This window comes from Dipodomys merriami, unplaced genomic scaffold (genome assembly GCF_024711535.1).
Source record: "Dipodomys merriami isolate MVZ:Mamm:240054 unplaced genomic scaffold, mDipMer1.0.p SCAF_22, whole genome shotgun sequence".
Classification (NCBI taxonomy): Eukaryota; Metazoa; Chordata; class Mammalia; order Rodentia; family Heteromyidae; genus Dipodomys; species Dipodomys merriami.
The window spans coordinates 15,661,834-15,680,585 of record NW_027203604.1 but is presented as its reverse complement, the minus strand read 5'-3'; the positions used below and the strand labels follow the sequence as shown (position 1 = coordinate 15,680,585).

Below are 18,752 nucleotides of genomic sequence, written 5' to 3'. Positions count from 1 at the left end.
CAGCCAGGGCTGGGCCCTGAGCAGCTGCAGGCGCCTCTGGCTGCACCTGGCAAAGATTTCCCCAGAGCCAGGGTCCCCAACACCAGACCTGATGTGGCTCACCACAGCTAGGCAGCAGGAGGAGCCCAGGGCAGCCTGGGAGGCTGGGGCTAGCACCAGAGCACACTCCAAAGCTCTTAGCCGAGACACCACACAGACAGTGGCCTGGTTCCATGTCCCCCACCTCTCCAGCACAAGACGCCTCTAATCTGCCCCCACCACAGGTTCCACGATCTTCTCTGTGTTCCCAGCAGAGCGAGTGCAGCACCCCAGCTCTGCACCCCACCCCACACGCTCCACCCTGCCCGCCCCGTGTGTCCCCAGCCTCCCCTGGCCAAGGTCATTCAGCACCAGCACGCTGGGCCCACATGCCTGGGAACAGCCCAGTTAAATGGAGGTCCCAACTGTGTAGTATTTAGGCCTGGGGGGAGGGGCATGCACCCCATAATGCTGCCGTGCTCCTGTTTCCCAGCAGCCCCACCGCAGCCGAAGCAGCCTCATGTCCACCACGGCTGAGCCCCCCGGAACTGACTCCATTGTCAGACGCTGCAAGGAGGACATGCCTCACCGCAGGTGAGCGGCAGGTGGAGGTCCAGCCCGCCACCACCAGGCTCTGCACACTTACCTGCGCCCCAGGCCATGACCTTGACAGGAAGCGGGGAGGAGGACAGAAGGTGGGCTGTCAAATGGCCAAACCCAACTCTGGTCACAGGAGATAGGACTTGGGAGGCTCACCGCTGTAAAAAAGTTAATGAGACCCCCCTTCTTAACAAACAAGCCTAGCATGTAGATAGACTCCTGTAATTCCTTCCAGTGATTCAGTGATGAGGAAGATTGTGGTTGGAAGCTAGCCTGGGCCTGGACACAAACTTAAAACTTTCTGAACAACAACGAAAGCAGAAAGAGTCAGGGGGCATGCCTCAAGTGGTAGAGAGCCTGTCTGGAAAACATAAAGACTTGAATTCAAACCCCAATACCCCCCCCCCACACACACAAAACTGTGTCCCTTGGCCCCTGCTGCCCAGAAATCAGAGTCCTAGGTCCCTTGGCTCAAGAACGTGGCATTTTTTTGGACAAACCCAAACCCATCTGCATCTGCTAATCTATAAAATGCATATATATGTATGTACATTATATATATATGTATATACATATATATATATATATGTAATAGTATATAGGAGCCAGGTGGCTGTGGTGTGGAGGCGAGGTCTATCTTTTTTCTTGTGCCATTATTGGGGCTTGAACTCACGGCCTGGGCACTGTCCCTGAGCTTTTTTGCTCAAGGCTGGTGTTCTGCCACTTGAGCCACAACTCTACTTCTGGCTTTTTGCTGGTCAATAGGAGATAAGAGTCTCATGGACTTCCCTGCCCAGGCTGGCTTTGAACCAGATCTGGAGCTCTTCCTGAGCCCCTTCAAAATCAGCCCCAGCTGTGGGGGACCTCCCCCCACCATGGTTATCCTGGCCTCCTGCCCTCCTCAGGCCAGCCCTGTAAGGGGCTTGTCCCCCACACCTGTTTGAGAACCCATCAAAACCAAAATGGGGCTGCAGGCACTGTCAGGATCTCAGGCATCAAGAATGAGTCAGGCCTCACCCCCCCCTCACCCTTCAATCTCCACCCGCATGAGGCCCTCCTCACTCTTCCTCTGCACCCTGCGGTTCCCTTCCTCTCCCCCTCCTCCACCCCCACATAGCCCTCTCAGAACCCAGGCGTCTTGGTTGTTCTGGAAGCTTCCCCCTTCCCTGCATGCTCACTGCGGGGCGCTCTTCTCCCCTCCCTCCTGTCCTGCAGCATCGTGGAAGAGGATAATGATAGCGGTGGCTTTGACGCCTTGGACCTGGAGGGTACGTGCCTGCTGACTCTGAGAGGCCTCCCGGAGCCTGGGGAGGTGCTGGGCCCCCGGGCAGGGGTGGAGGGGACCGGAAGTGTGTGGAAGGCATTCAGAACTTGCCTTTAGGCTCAGAGCTGAGATGAGGGTATTGGGGGGCCTGGAGCCACCCGGGAGCTGGCTCTTTGTTTCAGACCCAGTTGGAGCCACTCGATGCCGAACAAGACGGCAGAGATGGGAGGTTTGTTGTTGCTGTTCCAGTGTTGGGCCTTGAACTTGGGGCCTGGGCGCCGTCCCTGAGCTTTTTCACTCAAGACTAGCATTCTACCCTTGAGTCACAGCTCCACTTCTAGCTTTTTAGTGGTTCATTGGAGATAAATAATCTCATGGACTTTCCTGGCCAGGCTGGCTTTGAACTGCGATCCTCTGATCTCAGCCTTCTGAGTAGCTAGGATAACAGGCGTGAACCACTGGCACACAGCTTGAAATCTTGAAATCCAGGTTTTAAAAGGAATCATCCTCAGCTGGACATGGTGGTACATGGCTGTAACCCTAATTATTTGGGAAATAATTTTCTGAAGCCAGCCTGAACAAAAATCTGAGAGCTCACCAGACACTGGTGGCTCACCCATGTAATCCCAGCCCTTAGGAGGCTGACGAGAACCATGAGGACCAGGTCGCCCAGTGTTGTCCTGCATTATAGCCAGGCTCCGTGGAGGTGCTCAGCTTGCATGCCATCTGCAGGACCAAGCCCAGGACAGCAGCTCTTAGCGGGGCTATGGCTCCTGTCATTCTGTGGGCTAAAGAAACAGAGTCTCAAGGGTACAGAAGAACAAGGCAGTGGGAAAGAGGGAAGCAGGATCCTCGGAACAGCTTCGGTTTCCATCCCTTAGCCAACTGCAGAGTGCCAGGCAGGGGGTGGGGGTGGGGCTGGCATTGCAGTGGCACCAGAGTGACGTGTGATCCCCTGCAACCAGAGGTGGACACTCACCACTAGAGGTATGGTTTAGCCTTTGGGCCTTCCCAAGGGCAGAGCTGGGCAGTGTGGACATGCCTGTGAACCCAAATAAGCCATGCAGGGAGCCAGGAACCAGGGCCTGGGGGATGGGAGGGCAGGAGGGAAGGACAGAGTGCGCATGTGCTGTGCCAGCCAGGAAGCTGGGTCCAGCCAGCCCGGTGCCAGGTGGCCAGGACACAGATTTCCATCCAGTCCTTGCCAGGATTGACTGCAGTGCCACCGCTATGAATAAACAGAGCAGAAAGATGCAGATGGGCAAGCCCCAGCCACATCTGGGCAGGTCAGTGGGAGGAGGGAGGGCATGGGGACCTCTCTGTGCCCCCTGGCGGGTGGCAGAGATGGCAGGTTTGGAGAGAGACAGCTCAGGAGACTGAGAACACCCCTGGTGTGCCAAGCTGGCCCCCACAGTCCCCAGCCCTGCCTTGGGCCCCTTGCCTGAGGATCGGCCTGTGGATGAACCGAAAAGACTAGTGACCATCTCTAATTGTGGACTGTCAGATGTTCTGAGGTATTAAAGGGAGGTTAGCACCTACCAAGGGCTGGATAATGAGCAGAGCTGGAGGAGTCTTGCAGAGGGGAAGTAAGGAAGAGAATCCTGGGCAGCCATCCAAAGTACTTTGCAGTATCGGGATGGGGGAAAATCCTCTCTGCAGAGAGTCCTTGTTATCAGCCCTGAGCAGGATCTGCAAGCCAGAGTCCAAAGCTCTGGAAAGCAACTTTGTCCTCCCTGAGTCCTCAGGGTTGTCTAGCTGAGGTAAGAGAGGTAGGAGAGACCTCAGTACCATAATTTTGGGGAGCCCTCACTGGATAGGGGTGAGATTTCAAGAGGTGAAAAGCTAGGGGCCTAGTTAAAACTAATCAGGCCAAGCCGGGCACTGGTGGCTCATGCCTCTACTCAGGAGGCTGAGATCTGAGGATTGCAGTTCAAAGCCAGCTGGGGCAGGAAAGACCTTGAGATTCTTATCTACAATTAACCACCAGAAAACCAGAAGTGGTGCTTTGGCTCAAAGTGATAGAGTACTACCGTTAAGCACCAAAGCTCAGGGACAGCGCCAAGCCCCAGAGTTCCAGCCCCAGGAGCAGGGAAGCGGGAGGACTAATTGGGCTGGGCATGGCAATACATGCCTGTAATCCCATACTAATTGGAAGGTGGAGATGGGAAGATCAGGATCAGAGGTTGGCCGAAGTAGAAACTCAAGATCTTATCTAAAACCTAAAGCAAAAAGGACTGAAAGAAGGTCATCACCAGTTGTGCCAGAGTAACCAGAGACAGGCTCGGGTGCTCCCTGTTGGTGCTCCTAGGTCCTAACAGCCTGCCCTGGCTCCTTTGCAGATGACAGTCATGAACGCTGCTCCTTTGGGCCCCCCTCCATCCACTCCTCCTCCTCCTCCCACCAGTCCGAGGGCCTGGATGCCTACGATCTGGAGCAAGTCAACCTCATGTTTCGAAAGTTCTCTCTAGAAAGGTACAGGCAGGCACAGCAAGGGTGGGCTGCAGGAGGCAGGCCCTGGGCTCCGTGGTGACCACTGAGGCACGGTGGCCAAAGCTCGGGCCGTCCCTTCTTGGGTGGCAACAAGAGGACAGGGTTGGGGCCAGCAGTTGGGTCGTGTGTCTAGCAAGGTGGCTCCCTCTCTGATAGCCTTGGAACCCAGAGGCCGGGGCTTAGGCCGCCCAGCTGCTAACCACTGGCTAACCACTGCTTTATCTTCCAAACCAGACCCTTCCGGCCCTCGGTGACTTCTGGGGGCCATGTGCGGGGTCCCGGGGCCTCAGTGCAGCACGCGACGCTCAGCGGCGACGGCCTGGTCGGCCAGCTCACCCTTCTGGGGGGCAACGCACGGGGCAGCTTCATCCACACAGTCAAGCCAGGCTCCATGGCGGAGAAGGCAGGGCTGCACGAGGGCCACCAACTGCTGCTGGTGAGGAGCAGGGGGCTCCCAGGGTCCAAGAAGCACCCCTACCGTGCACGCGTCCTCCCCCGCCCCCAGGAGGCGCTGAGCGGGTCACCGTGTCCAGGCCAGCCACCACTGGCTCTTATTCCCCTGGGGAGGGGGGCAGGCAGCCTCTACCCACTGTGCCCTTGGCTGGCTGGCAGAGGCCAGAGGAACAGTGTGTTTGCTCCTAGCTGGAAGGATGCATCCGAGGGGAAAAGCAGAGTGTCCCCCTGGACGCGTGCACGAAGGAGGAGGCCCGCTGGACCATCCAGAGATGCAGCGGACCTGTCACCCTGCACTACAAGGTCAACCATGAAGGTGAGGTCTCAGACAGGCCAGGAGTCCCCCACTTCAGGCCCATCTGTTCTATGGGAAGAGCGAGCCCCTGCCAGCCCCAGCGAGGGGGCAGAGGGGGTGTCAGGTCCAGCAGGCAGGTTTTGAGGAGCAGACAGGGACAAAGCTTTTCCATGTCTCCTTGGGCTGGGCAGCACGCTTCCTACTGCTAACGGGTTGCATTGGATGCAGTAGCCCTAGCCGAGGCCGCTTTCACCACGCCCTGCCTGGTGGAAGTTTCCCTCTTCTATGGACCACATCACAGCCCTGACCTTGTGTCCAGGGGTCCTCTCCCCCCCCACCCCAGGGGCCAGCTGCCTCCCCTTGCCTTCTTATCTTCACCCCCTGTGGTTTCTAATCACGGCTCCTCTGTCGGCTCCAGCTCCTAGGCAATGTGGGCTCTGTTTGGTTCCCCAAATCTGATTTCTATTCTCACCTTGGGTTTTCCTGCATGATTTTCTCTGCAGCTGGGTCTTATTTTTAACCACAGGGCTCATGAATGTTTCAGCAGAGAATAAATAGCCAACTCCTCTAGCGGGTCCCGCGTCCCTTCCAGCAGTGTTTGCGCTGGTGCAGATAATAAAGGTGCTCTGTCCCCAAACACAGGGCTGAGTCCCCTCCACCCCACCCCTCCACCACAGGGTGAAGCGGACACTCCCTCTCACACACACACACCTCTGCAGCCTAGCCTTTCAGCCTCACAAATAATCTCTGACCACTGGCCAGCAATGCCATAGTGTGGGGTGAATAGCACCCTCTGGAGTTGTGCAGCGGCATGGCCCTGCCATCTGGAACTCAAGACAGTTAGCTCAGACTATCCCACCCAGGTGGAAGGAGGGACTCTAAAATGCTCTGAGCAAAGCCAAGAGGCTCAAGGGTGACCTGATGTGGAATCTCTTGTTTCTTCACACCCAGGCTGTGGGAACTTGGCCCCTGCTGGTAGGAATGTCCCTGGACTGGGTGGAAGGACATTTGAGGGCTGTGAAGGGGTATTAGCTCCCACCCTTGCTCAGTCTCTTGCATGTGACATCAATTTAGGGAATTTATATTATGGATTGATATCCTAGATGTTTGCTTTACAGTTTGCTGATTTTATAATATTCACAGTTGGTACTGTGCATACTTCCAAAGTTATTTGCAAAACATTTACTCAAAAACAAAAACAAGCCCGTGCCAGTGGCTCATGCCTGTAATTCTAACTACTCAAGAGGCTGAGATCTGAGGGTCGCCAGCCTGGGCAGGAAAGTCCTTGAGACTCTTATTTCCAATAAACCACCAGAAAACTGGAAGTGGCGCTGTGGCTCAAGTAGTAGAGTGCTAGCCTTGAGCTGAAGAGCTGAGGGACAGTGCCCAGACCCAGAATTCAAGCCCTACAACTGGCAAAAAAAAAAAAAAAAAAAGAAAGAAAGAAGAGGAAAGAAAAGCTATCATTGATGGGTGCCAATGGCTCACACCTGTAATCCTGGCTACTCAGGAAGCTGAGATCTGAGGATCACGGTTTGAAGCCAGCAGGAAAGTCTGTAAAACTCTTATAGCCAATGAACCACCAGAAAACCAGAAGTGGAGCTGTGGCTCAAAGTTGTAGAGAGCTAGTTTTGAGCAAAAGAATTCAGGGAAACAACACCCTGGCCCCGAGTTCAAGCCCCACAACCAGCAAAATAAATAAATAAATAAAGTATTATTAACGGTTAGAATATGGGCCAACTTAGAGAATCCCTTGGCAGGATCTGACCCAGCTAAACACATAGCTTCTCAGCAATTGCTTGCATGTCTGTATCCAAGAGAAATAGGCACATGTGTGCACCAGAAATAACTCACAGCAGACTTATTCATAACAATCCCAACCTGCCACCAGGGCAAATGTACATATAAAAAGGAGAATGAGGGGGCTGGGAAGGTGGCTCAGTGGTAGAGCGCTTACCTTGCATGTCTGAGACCCTGGGTTCGATTCCTCAGCACCACATAAGCAAAAAGAAAAAAGCCGGAAGTGGCGCTGTGGCTCAATTGGTAGAGCGCTAGCCTTGAGCTGAAGAGCTAAGGGACAGCGCCCAGGCCCAGAGTTCAGGCCCCACGACTGGACCCCAAAAAAAAAAAAAAAAAAGGAGAATGAATAAAGGCATGAAGTGTGGAGTACCATACAGTTGTGAAAAGAACATACTACCACATCTTGCAACATCTAGAGGAGTCTAATAGACATAACACTGAGCTTTAGCATCTAGACCAAAGGTGTTTCTATATTTGTTTCCCTGTGTAGAAAATGAGGCACAGTGAACGAGGTAATAGCAATCAGGATGAAGTTTCTCCTTGGAAAGGGTATTCACTGGTGGGGATTGGCTACAGAAGAAAAAAGCAAGTGCCAGCCAAGCATGATGATGCATGTCTACAATCCCAGTACTAGGGAGGCTGAGGCAGGAGGATTGAAAGACCCTGTCCCAGAAAGAAAAAATAGCAGGAATGCTAATAAAAGCAATTATACCTTGGCACAAAATTTAGCTCTGAGCTTCAAACAGAGAAACTCACAAATGACTACATGCCCATCAGGGAGAAACTAACCATCCACAAACTCCCCACAACAGTCCTGCCCAGGAGGGGTGGTGGGGAGCCGTGGGTGGGGTTATGGGCTGCTGGGTGATTTGGGGGTTGGACCCACCTCTGCAGGGTACCGGAAGCTTCTGAAGGACATGGAGGACGGTGTGATCACATCGGGAGACTCGTTCTATATCCGGCTCAATCTGAACATCTCCAGCCAGCTGGATGCCTGTTCCCTGTCCCTCCGGTGCGATGACGTGGTGCACGTCCACGACACCATGTACCAGGACAGACACGAGTGGCTGTGCTCCCGTGTTGACCCCTTCACAGACCAGGACCTGGACATGGGAACCATCCCCAGCTACAGCCGGTGAGCCCGGGGGCCGGTGAGAGAGGCAGGCGGTGCCAGGGTGTCTTCAGAGGGCTCATGGAGGAGCCTGGAACCCCAGCCTCTGCCTGGTGACCAGATATCCAGTCGCCCCTCCACTGGGAAGCTGTCCTGAGCCCAGGAGCCATGCCCTGCTCCTTCATTGAATTTTCCCAGTGCCTCATGCAGCCTGATAATGACCAGGCCTGGTGCTGACTCCTTGATCACGGATCACAGTGAACTTGGGAACTGCTGGGGAATGAACCCTGGGTCTAGACAACATCCTTGGACTGTGGTACTGAACTTCCATACAGCTCACCAGCTAGGAGAGGGACAGCAGCCCCAGGCTCACAGATGAGAATGCCCAGGCCTGAGGAAGCCTTTGCCCCAGTCCTGCAGGGGGTGTTCAGGAGGCACATGCAGCCCCATCTTCCATAGGGGGCTCTGGCCACTTCCTGCTGCTCCAGCCCCTAAGGGTCCTCCTGTCTCACCTCCCCAGGGCCCAGCAGCTCCTCCTGGTCAAGCTGCAGCGTCTGGTCCACCGGGGAATCCGGGAGGAGACAGATGGCACCCACCACACACTGCGAACCCTCCGGGTAAGCGTAGGCTCACCAGACAACAGGGGTGGAGACCTTGCCAACTTGACCCCTGTCTCTCCAAGTCTGGGGAACAGCACCCATGAAAATCTTTGGGATTATGAGCTGCAGAGGAACTTGGTTTCCTCTGGGAATGAACAGCCCCTGGATCAAGCCCAGCCTGTACCCTCAGGGAAGACGGTGGCCTGGATCACTCCCGTGATGTCAGAATGCCACTGTTGGATTGGGGTGACCTTCCCCCAGCCTCCAGGCTGCTCCCTGTCTGGCTGCAGCTCTGTGTTGCTACCTGATGCACAGAGAGGATGTGGAGAGGGAGTTTCTGTTTCTCCACTGCAATTACTGCTCTCAGCTCCTGCCACGCCCCACCCCCCACTCTCTCTGACTGATCAACTCTTTGCAGAATACGCTGCAGCCTGAAGAGCCACCTTCCACCAGTGACCCCCGGGTTAGCCCCCGACTCTCCAGAGCCAGTTTCTTCTTTGGCCAACTCCTCCAGGTAAAAGCCCTCTAGAACCCACTGTGTTTGTGCCCCATTTTCTTTGGCTCTGCCTTCGGCCTGCCAAGAAGAGATGGGCAGGTGACATCAGCATAACAAGGCTCTGTGTTTAAAACTTACAAGTTTTCATCACGCCTGAGGACCCCTGCCCACTTAATCCACTCCATAACAGGTCGGTAGACAGTTCTCTGCTCCTGTTAGATGAAAATATCCCACTTTCTTTGAAGAAACTTATGGCCTAAAACAGCTTAAACATCTTAGCTGTAAGAATATTAGTAGAACTGGCAAGCTCTTTGAATAATACCTAAGTAATAGCAATAAAATTGTATTTTTTTAAAAAGAATGCTAATAGAAAAAATCCAGGGCTGGGAAGCTGGCTCAGTGGTAGAGCGCTTGCCTTGCATTCATGAGGCCCTGGGTTTGATTCCTCCGCACCACATAAGCAAAAGCCAGAAGTGGTGCTTGGCTCAAGTGGTAGAGTGCTAGCCTTGAGCTGAAGAGCTGAGGGACAGCGCCCAGGCCTAGAGTTCAGGCCCCACAATCGGACCCCCCCCAAAAAAAGAGAAAAAAATCCAAAAATCTCATGTGTCAAGAAAACAAAATCATTCCAAATATTAAGATCAGTTTACTGCCTCAGATTGAACTTTAAATTTATCTGAGCATTCTGAACCAAAGAAAAAAGAGAAATTAACAAGGTACCAGTGGCTCACGCCTGTCATCCTAGCTATTCAGGAGGTTGAGATCCAGAGGACCTCAATTCAAAAAAAAAAAAGTACATGAGGCTCCATCTCCAATTAACCAGCTAAAAGTTGGGCTGGTTGCCTGGCTCAAGTGGTAGAGCGCTACCCATGAGCAAGAAATCCATGTGAGCACAAGGTCCCAGAATTCAAGTCCTGCACACACACAAAAAAGGAGTACGGGGAGCCAGCAGGTCGCTTAAATCTTACCTGTCTATTAAAACATTTTAGCTCTTTGAAACCAGAAAGGAATTTTTTATTGTGCTTACTTCCTAAAAGGAACCCATTTTTGCCTGGACCATTTTCCTTGTACATATACAAGGAACATTGACTCACACATTATGGTAGTATCAGAAATGTCACAGATACATAGACACAGTCTTCGTAACTATTTCTTACATTATTAGTCAGGAATTCATCCACTTACCTACCAGCAGCCACCTGCTGCATATCTTCAGTCCTTACAGAGAACAGGATGGGCTTTGGGGTCGGCTGAGTTGGAGGCAGCTTAGTAACAGAGAGGACCATTCTCCCGGTGCCACGCCCCCATCTATCCCCTGCTCTATCCCTCTAGTTTGTCAGCAGATCCGAAAATAAGTACAAGCGGATGAACAGCAATGAGCGAGTCCGGATCATCTCTGGGGGTCCCCTGGGTGGCCTGACCCGGTCCTCACTGGATGCCACCAAGCTCTTGGCAGAGAAGCATGAAGGTGTGTGGTGACGGTCTGGGCACCCACTGAGAGGGGTATCCCCATCCCCAGATGGGGCCTGCTCCCCCTAAAGATGAGGATGGGAAGATGTAGTTGGCCTCCAGTTGGGTACCTTGCAGTGCCAAGACCTGGCCTGATTGACACTTGTCATCGTGGCTTCCAGCCCAGCTGCCCACGTTAATTGGAGCTGCTGGCTGTAGAGTGTTTATTTATTGATTTCTTTCCCTACTGAGTGCTTTTTGCCATTTATTTCACTGATGAGGGGCCACCTGGTGCCCTGTTTCCCATCCCCCACCTGATGGCCAGCCAGCTCCTCTCTGCCTCCTCCCCTCCTCCCCTCTGGCCAGGCTGGGCCTTCCTCAGGGGACAGGACAAAGGCCAGCACCGATAGTCTGGAAGACTGGCCAGGCTCCTTCTAAGACTGGCTAGGCCAAGGGATGGAGGAAAGGAACAGGCAGGTCACCGGTTTGTGGGAAGCAGAGTCAGAGGCTGCCTGGGGCTGACTTTAGCACCCCATCCCCAGTGGGAGCCCTACTCCCGCTGCCTGCCTGGGCTTACCAGAGCCATAAAAGTTCCTAAAGCTGATCTCTACCATCCCTGACCCCTGCGTCCCCCTGGTCTCCTACCTGGATCACTTTTCTCCCTGGCCACCACCTCCTCCTCCTCCAAGCCCAACTCTGAGCAGATTTCCTTGATCATCTGAGGCCTTCCAGTCTAGGCTGGGCTTACACAGGCACAAACCCCTGTGGACATGGTCATCTCAGACATCCCTGGGTGCCCAAGCCTCTGACAGCCACCCCATCCGTCCTCTGCCAGAGCTGGACCCTGAGAATGAACTCAGCAAGAACCTCAGCCTCACGCCCTACAGCCTGGTGCGGGCCTTCCACTGCGAGCGCCGGCGGCCTGTGCTCTTCACACCCACCGTGCTGGCCAAGACGCTGGTTCAGAAGCTGCTCAACTCCGGGGGTGCCATGGAGTTCACCATCTGCAAGTCAGGTGGGTTAGATAAGCAGACCCAGACAGAAGGACACTTTGGGGAACCCCCATCATCAGAACACCCCAATGCCTCCCCAGGCCTGCTTTCCATCTCCTCCCTATCTCAGCCCACTTCAGCAGGGCACCCGGCCCTCCCAATCCCTGTTTTATACTGAAGATGACAAAGCTCAGGGCACCCACACAAGGGTGCAGCCAGTCACCCCATCACTCTGGGCCATGGTCTCCCCACACATGGAAGAGGGTGCTGGGATGACATTAGATACTCACCAAGCCCCAATCCCAGCCGGAGTCACCTATATCTATCTATTTACTTACTTATTTAGCTATCTATTTAGTGGCAGGACCAAGGATTGAACTCAGGGTCTAGCACTTGCTAGGCTGGTACTCTACCACTTGAGTCACACACCCAGCCCTTTTGTTTTACTTAGTTTTCAGATAAGCCCTTGTGGTGGGAATGAAAGGTTTATCCTCCTTCCAGACCCATTTCCCACACACCTTGAGTGTGAGCTACCAAGGCCAGCCTGGACCCAAGCAGAATTTCCAGGCTTGGACCTGTTCCTCTGCCCACCCACACACAAATAAAAGGAATCTCTGAGGCACAGAGAAGTTAAAAATGTGATCAGGGGGCTGGGAAGGTGGCTCAGTGGTAGAATATTTGCCTTGTATGTATGAGACTCTGGGTTCGATTCCTCAGCACCACATAAGCAAAAAAGAAAAAAGCCGGAAGTGGCACTGTGGCTCAAGTGGTAGAGCGCTAGCCTTGAGCTGAAGAGCTGAGGGACAGCACCCAGGCCCAGAGTTCAGGCCCCACAACTGGACCCCCCCCCAAAAAAGTGATCAGAATCACTCAGCAAGCCAGCGGGGCCTCCTCCCCTCTCCCACTCCTCAGTACTCCCACAGAAGGAAGCCATCACTGTGCCCATGAACTTGTCTTGTAATTGTCTGTGGGCCACACTTTTTTGTCCTGCCAGGTCAGTACAGCAGCTGGTTTGGCATAAAAAAAAATCCCTGTTTGGCCCTTAGTAGGGTTGATTGAGGAAATCAATGGATAGATGGACAGATGGGTGGGTTGATGGATGAATGATGGACAGGTAGATGGATAGATAAAGAGTGGGTAGGTAGCAGGTAAATGAATGAGTCTATAGATAGGTAGAGGGATGGATGGGTAGATAGGCAGATGATGGATGGGTGATAGACAAATAATGAGTGGGTATATAGATGATGATTGAGTAGATGACTGGATAGATGGATGAATGAATGGAAGGAAGAATGCATGGGTGGGTGGGTGAATGGATGGATGGGTGGATGGATGGATGGATGGATGGATGAATGGATGAGCAGATGATGGGTGGATGATAGATAGATACTTACCCACCAATCTTGTGGATAAATAATGGGTGGGTAGATAGCTGGTGGTTGAGTAGATAAGTGGATAGATAGATAGATAGATGGCCACATGGAATGGTAAATGGATGGATGAGTTAATGAGTGGGTGGGTGGATGGATGGATAGATGGATGGATGGACAGATTGTGAGTGGGCTCATGGGTAAGATTCTTTGTGATTGAACTCTTGGTGAGGGGAGAAATGTGACACTGAAGTTCCTGAGCTGCTTTGCCCAGTGAGGCTCCTTCCTGAGGATCCAGGTCCCCTGTATTTGTGACCCCACCTGCCCTGCCAGCTATGGGGTGTGTGTGGCCCCAGCACTGCCTTAAGGACTCCATCCAGTGAGGACATTGAGATTCCTTCCTGGTGACTGGCAGTGGATCTGACTGGCTTCAGATCCACCAGTGACCACCCCGCTGTGTCCCTCTCCCCTAGATATCATTACGAGAGATGAGTTCCTCAGAAAGCAGAAGACAGAGCCCATCATCTACTCCCGGGAAAAGAACGCCAACACTTTCGAATGCATTGTCCCAGCCAACATCCAAGCAGTGGCAGCCAAGGTAAGGGTGTGGGTCAGAGACCCCCACCTGGTCACTGCCAGGCCTCTAGGGAGAGGGCAGCTGCTTTTTCCTCCCCACCCCTATGACTTCCTCCCTCCCTCTGCCCCTGTTCTGCCAGCTCGAACTCGGGTTTATTTTGGAGCCACCTTCTGTTTCTGCTTCTGAACTTATGCGCCCGAGGTGTGACACTGGGGGTGAGAGACAGCAAGGTGACAGGTGTCATGTGGCCCAACCAGGGGAAAGAGAGTCATCAAGGCCAGCGAAGTGTCTGAGCACCGAAGGTCCTTGGGGAAATTCTGGAGCCAGGCACCTGTGACCCTACCCCAAGCACTGAGTTCTTCCCTTGGACCCAAGGCAGCTGGGCTGGTGTCCCAGGGGGCGTGGCCTGACGCACATGTGAAAGCTGAGGCCAGGCTTTTAGAAGGCCAGAATATTTTGTGGTGTTTAAGTTTGGGTCAGAGTCGTTAGGAAGTTGGATGGCTGGAGTGGAGAGGAAGTGGGCAGGTGTGAAAGTCAGGCAAATGTCAGATGACAGGCAGGAGCTGCCAGCTGTGTGAGCGGGGACAGTGGGCAAAGGGGCCTGGGCCTACTAGGCATTTGTTTCTACCTCTGGGGCCTGGGTGCTGGGTCCACACTGTGTGCGCGGCACAAATTCAGAGATACGTTGTAGGGGTCCATATCCCACCCAACCCCCTCTCTCTTGGTATTTGAACTTAGGGCCTTATAGTTGTTAGGCAGATGCTCTACCACTTCAACCACATACCCCCAGCCCTTTTTGTTTTCATTATTTTCCCAACAGGGGCTCACATTTGGTGCACAGGCTACCTGGATTACGATATGCCTTTTTACACTTCCTGCATAGCAGGCATGACTAGCAAGAAACATCACAACCAGCTCTTTATTCATTGAGATGGGGCCTTGCTAACTTTTTGCCCAACTGGTCTTTCACCTCCTTCCTCTTGGTTTCCTCTTGGTTGGAATTATAGGCATGAGCCACTGCACCTGGCTATTTTTCTTTTCTATTTCTTCTTTCCTTCTTTCTCTCCATCCCCTCTCTTACTTTTTCTTTTTTCCTTCCTCTTTTTTTTTTTTTGCCGGTCTGAACTCTGAGCCTGGATGCTGTCCCTCAGCTCTTCAGCTCAAGGCTAGCGCTCTACCACTTGAGCCATAGCACCACTTCCAGCCTTTTCTGCTTATGTGGTGCTGAGGAATTGAACCCAGGGCCTCATGCATGCAAGGCAAGCACTCTACCACTGAGCCAACTTCCCAGCTCCCTTCCTCTTTCCTTTCTTTCCTTCCTTCTTTCCTCCTCCCTCCCTTCCTTCCTTTTTTCTGTTACCACACTCAGCATTTTTTTTTGTCGGTCATGGGGCCTGAACTCTGGGCCTGGGCGCTGTCCCTCAGCTCTTTAGCTCAAGGCTGGCACTCTACCACTTGAGCCACAACACCTTTCTGGCTTTTTTCTGCTTATGTGGTGCTGGGGAATCAAACCCAGAGCCTCATGCATGCAAGGCAAGTGCTCTACCACCGAGCCACCTTCCCAGCCCACATTCAGCTTTTTATGTGCTCCTTCGGTATGAAGCCTGATATTCTATTTACCATGATACCTTCAGTGAAGCAGGGGACTGTGAGGCCCATGGATGAGAACTCTACAGGTGCTCTCAGGACCTACCAGCCAGCTCCATCTTTCTCGTGCTTTCTGCCCTCTAGCTGGAGTGGCAGGTGGCCTGTTCATCCCTCTGTAGGGCCAGCCTGGCCTCTGTCGCCACAGGTCTCTGTGGACACCACATCATGGGACAAGCCACGGGATGTGTGTGCTCTTGTCCCTGCTGTCCCTGTGTGTCTGTCTGTCCTTACGCGCGCAGGGAGGGCAGGGCAGCTGCTGACTGGTGTCTGCTGTGCTCCCAGAACAAGCATTGCCTGCTGGAAGTGGGGATCGGCTGTGTGCGAGACCTGATCAGGTGCAGGATCTACCCCATCGTGCTGCTCATCCGCGTGTCCGAGAGGAACATCAAGAGATTCAGGTGGGCCCTCACCTCCGCCCACCCCTCCCCCTGCCACCCAGGGGCCTTGCCCAAGATGGGGCCCACACCAGGGCAGACTCTTGGTCATGTGTGTGGAAAGTACAGGCCAGGGTGTGGGTCAGCTTGCCCCCATTCCCTACAGTGACGAAACTCCTGAGAAAATCAGCCCAAAGCAGAAGACAGTGACTATGGCGCCTGTTACAGAGGCTCAGCACCCGGGGGCTGGGCTCTGTGTCGTGTCCAGGCATCCTGGCAGAAAGCTGCTCACCTCCTGGCAGCAAGGAAGCGGGGAGTAGGGGGTGGGCCAGCCCGAGGACAAAACGCTCCCCATATCAAAGCACCCCATGATGGCCCCTCCTGGCCCCAACTCCCTGCCGCCACCGCCCCCTTCCAATAAGGCCAAGCTGAGGCCCAAGCTGGGGTCCAAGCTGAACACCACCACCACCCCCTTGTTTATGCCAGTTCTGGGGCTTGAACTCAAGGCCTGGGTATAGCCCCTGAGCTTTTTCACTCACGGCTGGAGCTCTACCACTTGGGCCACTGCTCCACTTCCAGATTTTTGGTGGTTTTTTTTTTTTGGAGGGTCCGGTCATGGGGTCTGAACTCTGCGCCTGGGCGCTGTCCCTCAGCTCTTCAGCTCAAGGTTAGCACTCTACCACTTGAGCCACAGTGCCACTTCTGGCTTTTTTTCTTTTTGTTTATGTGGTGCTGAGGAATCGAACCCAGGGCCTCAGGCATGCAAGGCAAGTGCTCTACCCCTGAGCCACCTTCCCAGCCCTATTTTTTGGTGGTTAATTTGGAAATAAGTCTGCCCGGGCCAGCTTCGAACCAAAATCCTCAGATCCCAGCCTCCTGCATAGCCTGGATTGCAGGTGTGAGCCACCAGTGGGCCCGCTTTGGGGGACCCCCCAGAGCTCGACAGTAGCAAGAGGCCTCAGGGAGACGCGGCAGAGCCATGAGGACAGCCCTCCCCGGCCCTGCAGGGCACAGGATTTAATTCCACATCCACATGAGGAATTACATAAGAGCCTCCAAGCCAAGGCTGTACGTGCACTGTATGGTAACTCAGGCAGAGGGGGCAGTGCCCGGCTGGGCAGCAACCAGAGACACTCTGGCTCTGGCTGCAGCGAAGACACCACCTCTAGGATCTGTTTCAGGGTCCATGTGGGGTAGAACAGAAAGAGGATGCCACTGGGGCCTGGGCAACCAGGATGGACAACATCCTGGGGCCCTCATGTCCCCACACAGCCACCAATATATGTTGGGGAGATCAGACCTTGGTGCTCCATGAGTAGACTGGAACGTGGTGTTGTGTAGGAAATGGGATGGAAATCCCTGAAAAAAAGTCAACATGGAATTATGAGATCCAACTATCCCACTTCTGAGCCTTTGCCCCCAAAGAACCAAAAGCAGTTGGGTCTAGTATTGAATGCCTGTAATCCCAGCTCTTTGGGAGGCAGAAGTAAGGAGGATCACTGTCTGAGGCCAGGGTCTTCAGACAAAAGTGTGCGGCCTTTTGTGAAAGACTAAAAGCAAAAGACCTGGCAGCATGGAACAAGTGATAGAGCGCTGCCTAGCATATGTGAGGCTCTGAGTTCAAATACCCAGCTCTTCCCTCAAAAAAGAATTTATTTTTTAAATTTTCACTTCTTAGGATTTTTTCATAATGTACAACATGAAAGAGCCCAGTAGAGCCCTGTGTGAGGCACTGGTGGCTCACACCTGACATCCTAGCTACTCACGAGGCTGAGATCTTGAGGATTGCAGTTTGAAGCCAGACCAGGCAGGAAGAGCCATGAAACTCTTATCTCCAATTAACCACCAGACAGCTCAAAGTGGAGATGTGGCCCAAGTGGTAGAGCACCAGCCTTGAGCAGAAAAGCTGGAGGACAGATAGCGCCCAGGCTCTGAGTTCAAGCCCCGGTATTGGTGGGGGCTACGGAGGGCGGAGGGGGGGCAGAGTATACAGGTGGTAGGGATGAATGGAGCTAGGAGTGTGGTATAATCAGCAGGGTGGTCCCAGGAACCCACACAGCCCTCCATGCCCCTAGGCTGGCAGGGAATGGACATCAAGTCTTGCAGACTCGCCACAGCCCCCACATTTCCCCAACAGGAAGCTGCTACCCCGGCCAGAGACGGAAGAGGAGTTCCTGCGCGTGTGCCGGCTGAAGGAGAAGGAGCTGGAGGCCCTGCCCTGCCTGTACGCCACAGTGGAGGCCGACGCGTGGAGCAGCGTGGAGGAGCTGCTGCGCGTCCTCAAGGACAAGATCGCTGAGGAACAGCGCAAGACCATCTGGGTGGACGAGGACCAGCTGTGAGCCAGGGGTCCGCAGACACTGATGCCATGATGCTCCGAAGCCAGCCTGGCTGGGCCCTGTGCACCCATCATGGAGTCTCAGGAGACACACATCTGGGGAGGAGCAAGCAGCAGCTGAGCAGCCAGGGCCAGCCCGGGACGGGACCCAGGGCTGGAGGCCCCAGGCCAGCAGGCCCCTCCACAGCCTAAACGCTGTTGAATGTATTGTATGGGGACTTTGTAGAGCTGGGGGTGCTGCCGGCCCCAGGGACACACTGTCAGCTGCTCCCCAGGCAGGGCAGGCCTGGAGAAGACAAGTGGACATGCTGTCACATTTCTATTGCATTAAATCTCTCTCCTTTCTATTCCATTTGGTGCTCTGCAGAAGGTTCTGTCTGGCCATCTGCCCAGCAAGCCTGGCTCAAGCCACGTGGGACTCAGGGCCATGTGGAGTGACCCCAGGGCCCATGGGGACCCAGGAGGTCCCCAGAGGGAGAGCTACTCAACGTAGATATTGGGCTTATGAGGTTGTCACATACAAAAAATGAATTTTAGATCATGTGGAGATAAAGGCCAGTAAAGTTTTTTTTTATTGTTTTGCCTGTCCTGGCGCTTGAACTCCGTGTCCAGGCCCTGAGCATCATTTCACATAAAGCTAGCATTCTACCACTTGAGCCAACACACCACTTTTGGCTTTCTTAATAATTTACTGGAGATAAGAGTCTCACAAATGTTCCTGCCCAGGTTGGCCCTGAACCACAATCCTCAGATCTCAGCCTCCTGAGTAGCTAGGATTAACAGGTATGCACCACCAGCACCCAGCTCCAGCGAAGTTTTTTTTTTTGTTTTTTTTTTGTTTTGTTTTTTTTTTGTTTTGTTTTTTTTTTTGTCGGTCATGGG

At 53.6% G+C, this 18,752-nt stretch overlaps 1 protein-coding gene across 5 annotated transcripts in view; it reads left to right on the top strand.

Annotated features, from left to right (window-relative positions):
* Positions 1 to 18,449, top strand: part of Card11 (caspase recruitment domain family member 11) — a 78,103-nt gene extending 59,654 nt beyond the window's left edge. For 3 of the 5 annotated variants that reach the window (XM_070033456.1, XM_070033453.1, XM_070033454.1), the window contains 13 exons: positions 512 to 612; positions 1,834 to 1,886; positions 4,222 to 4,354; positions 4,607 to 4,808; positions 5,015 to 5,141; positions 7,815 to 8,055; positions 8,552 to 8,648; positions 9,049 to 9,144; positions 10,456 to 10,591; positions 11,408 to 11,587; positions 13,408 to 13,532; positions 15,441 to 15,556; positions 17,670 to 18,449. In XM_070033456.1, the coding sequence (XP_069889557.1) occupies positions 512 to 612; positions 1,834 to 1,886; positions 4,222 to 4,354; positions 4,607 to 4,808; positions 5,015 to 5,141; positions 7,815 to 8,055; positions 8,552 to 8,648; positions 9,049 to 9,144; positions 10,456 to 10,591; positions 11,408 to 11,587; positions 13,408 to 13,532; positions 15,441 to 15,556; positions 17,670 to 17,874 (1,812 nt within the window). In that variant the 3' untranslated portion in view covers positions 17,875 to 18,449. The remainder of the gene's footprint in view (positions 1 to 511; positions 613 to 1,833; positions 1,887 to 4,221; positions 4,355 to 4,606; positions 4,809 to 5,014; positions 5,142 to 7,814; positions 8,056 to 8,551; positions 8,649 to 9,048; positions 9,145 to 10,455; positions 10,592 to 11,407; positions 11,588 to 13,407; positions 13,533 to 15,440; positions 15,557 to 17,669) is intronic. The other 2 variants (XM_070033457.1, XM_070033455.1) reach the window with 1 other exon arrangement.
* Positions 18,450 to 18,752: the final 303 nt, after the last annotated feature.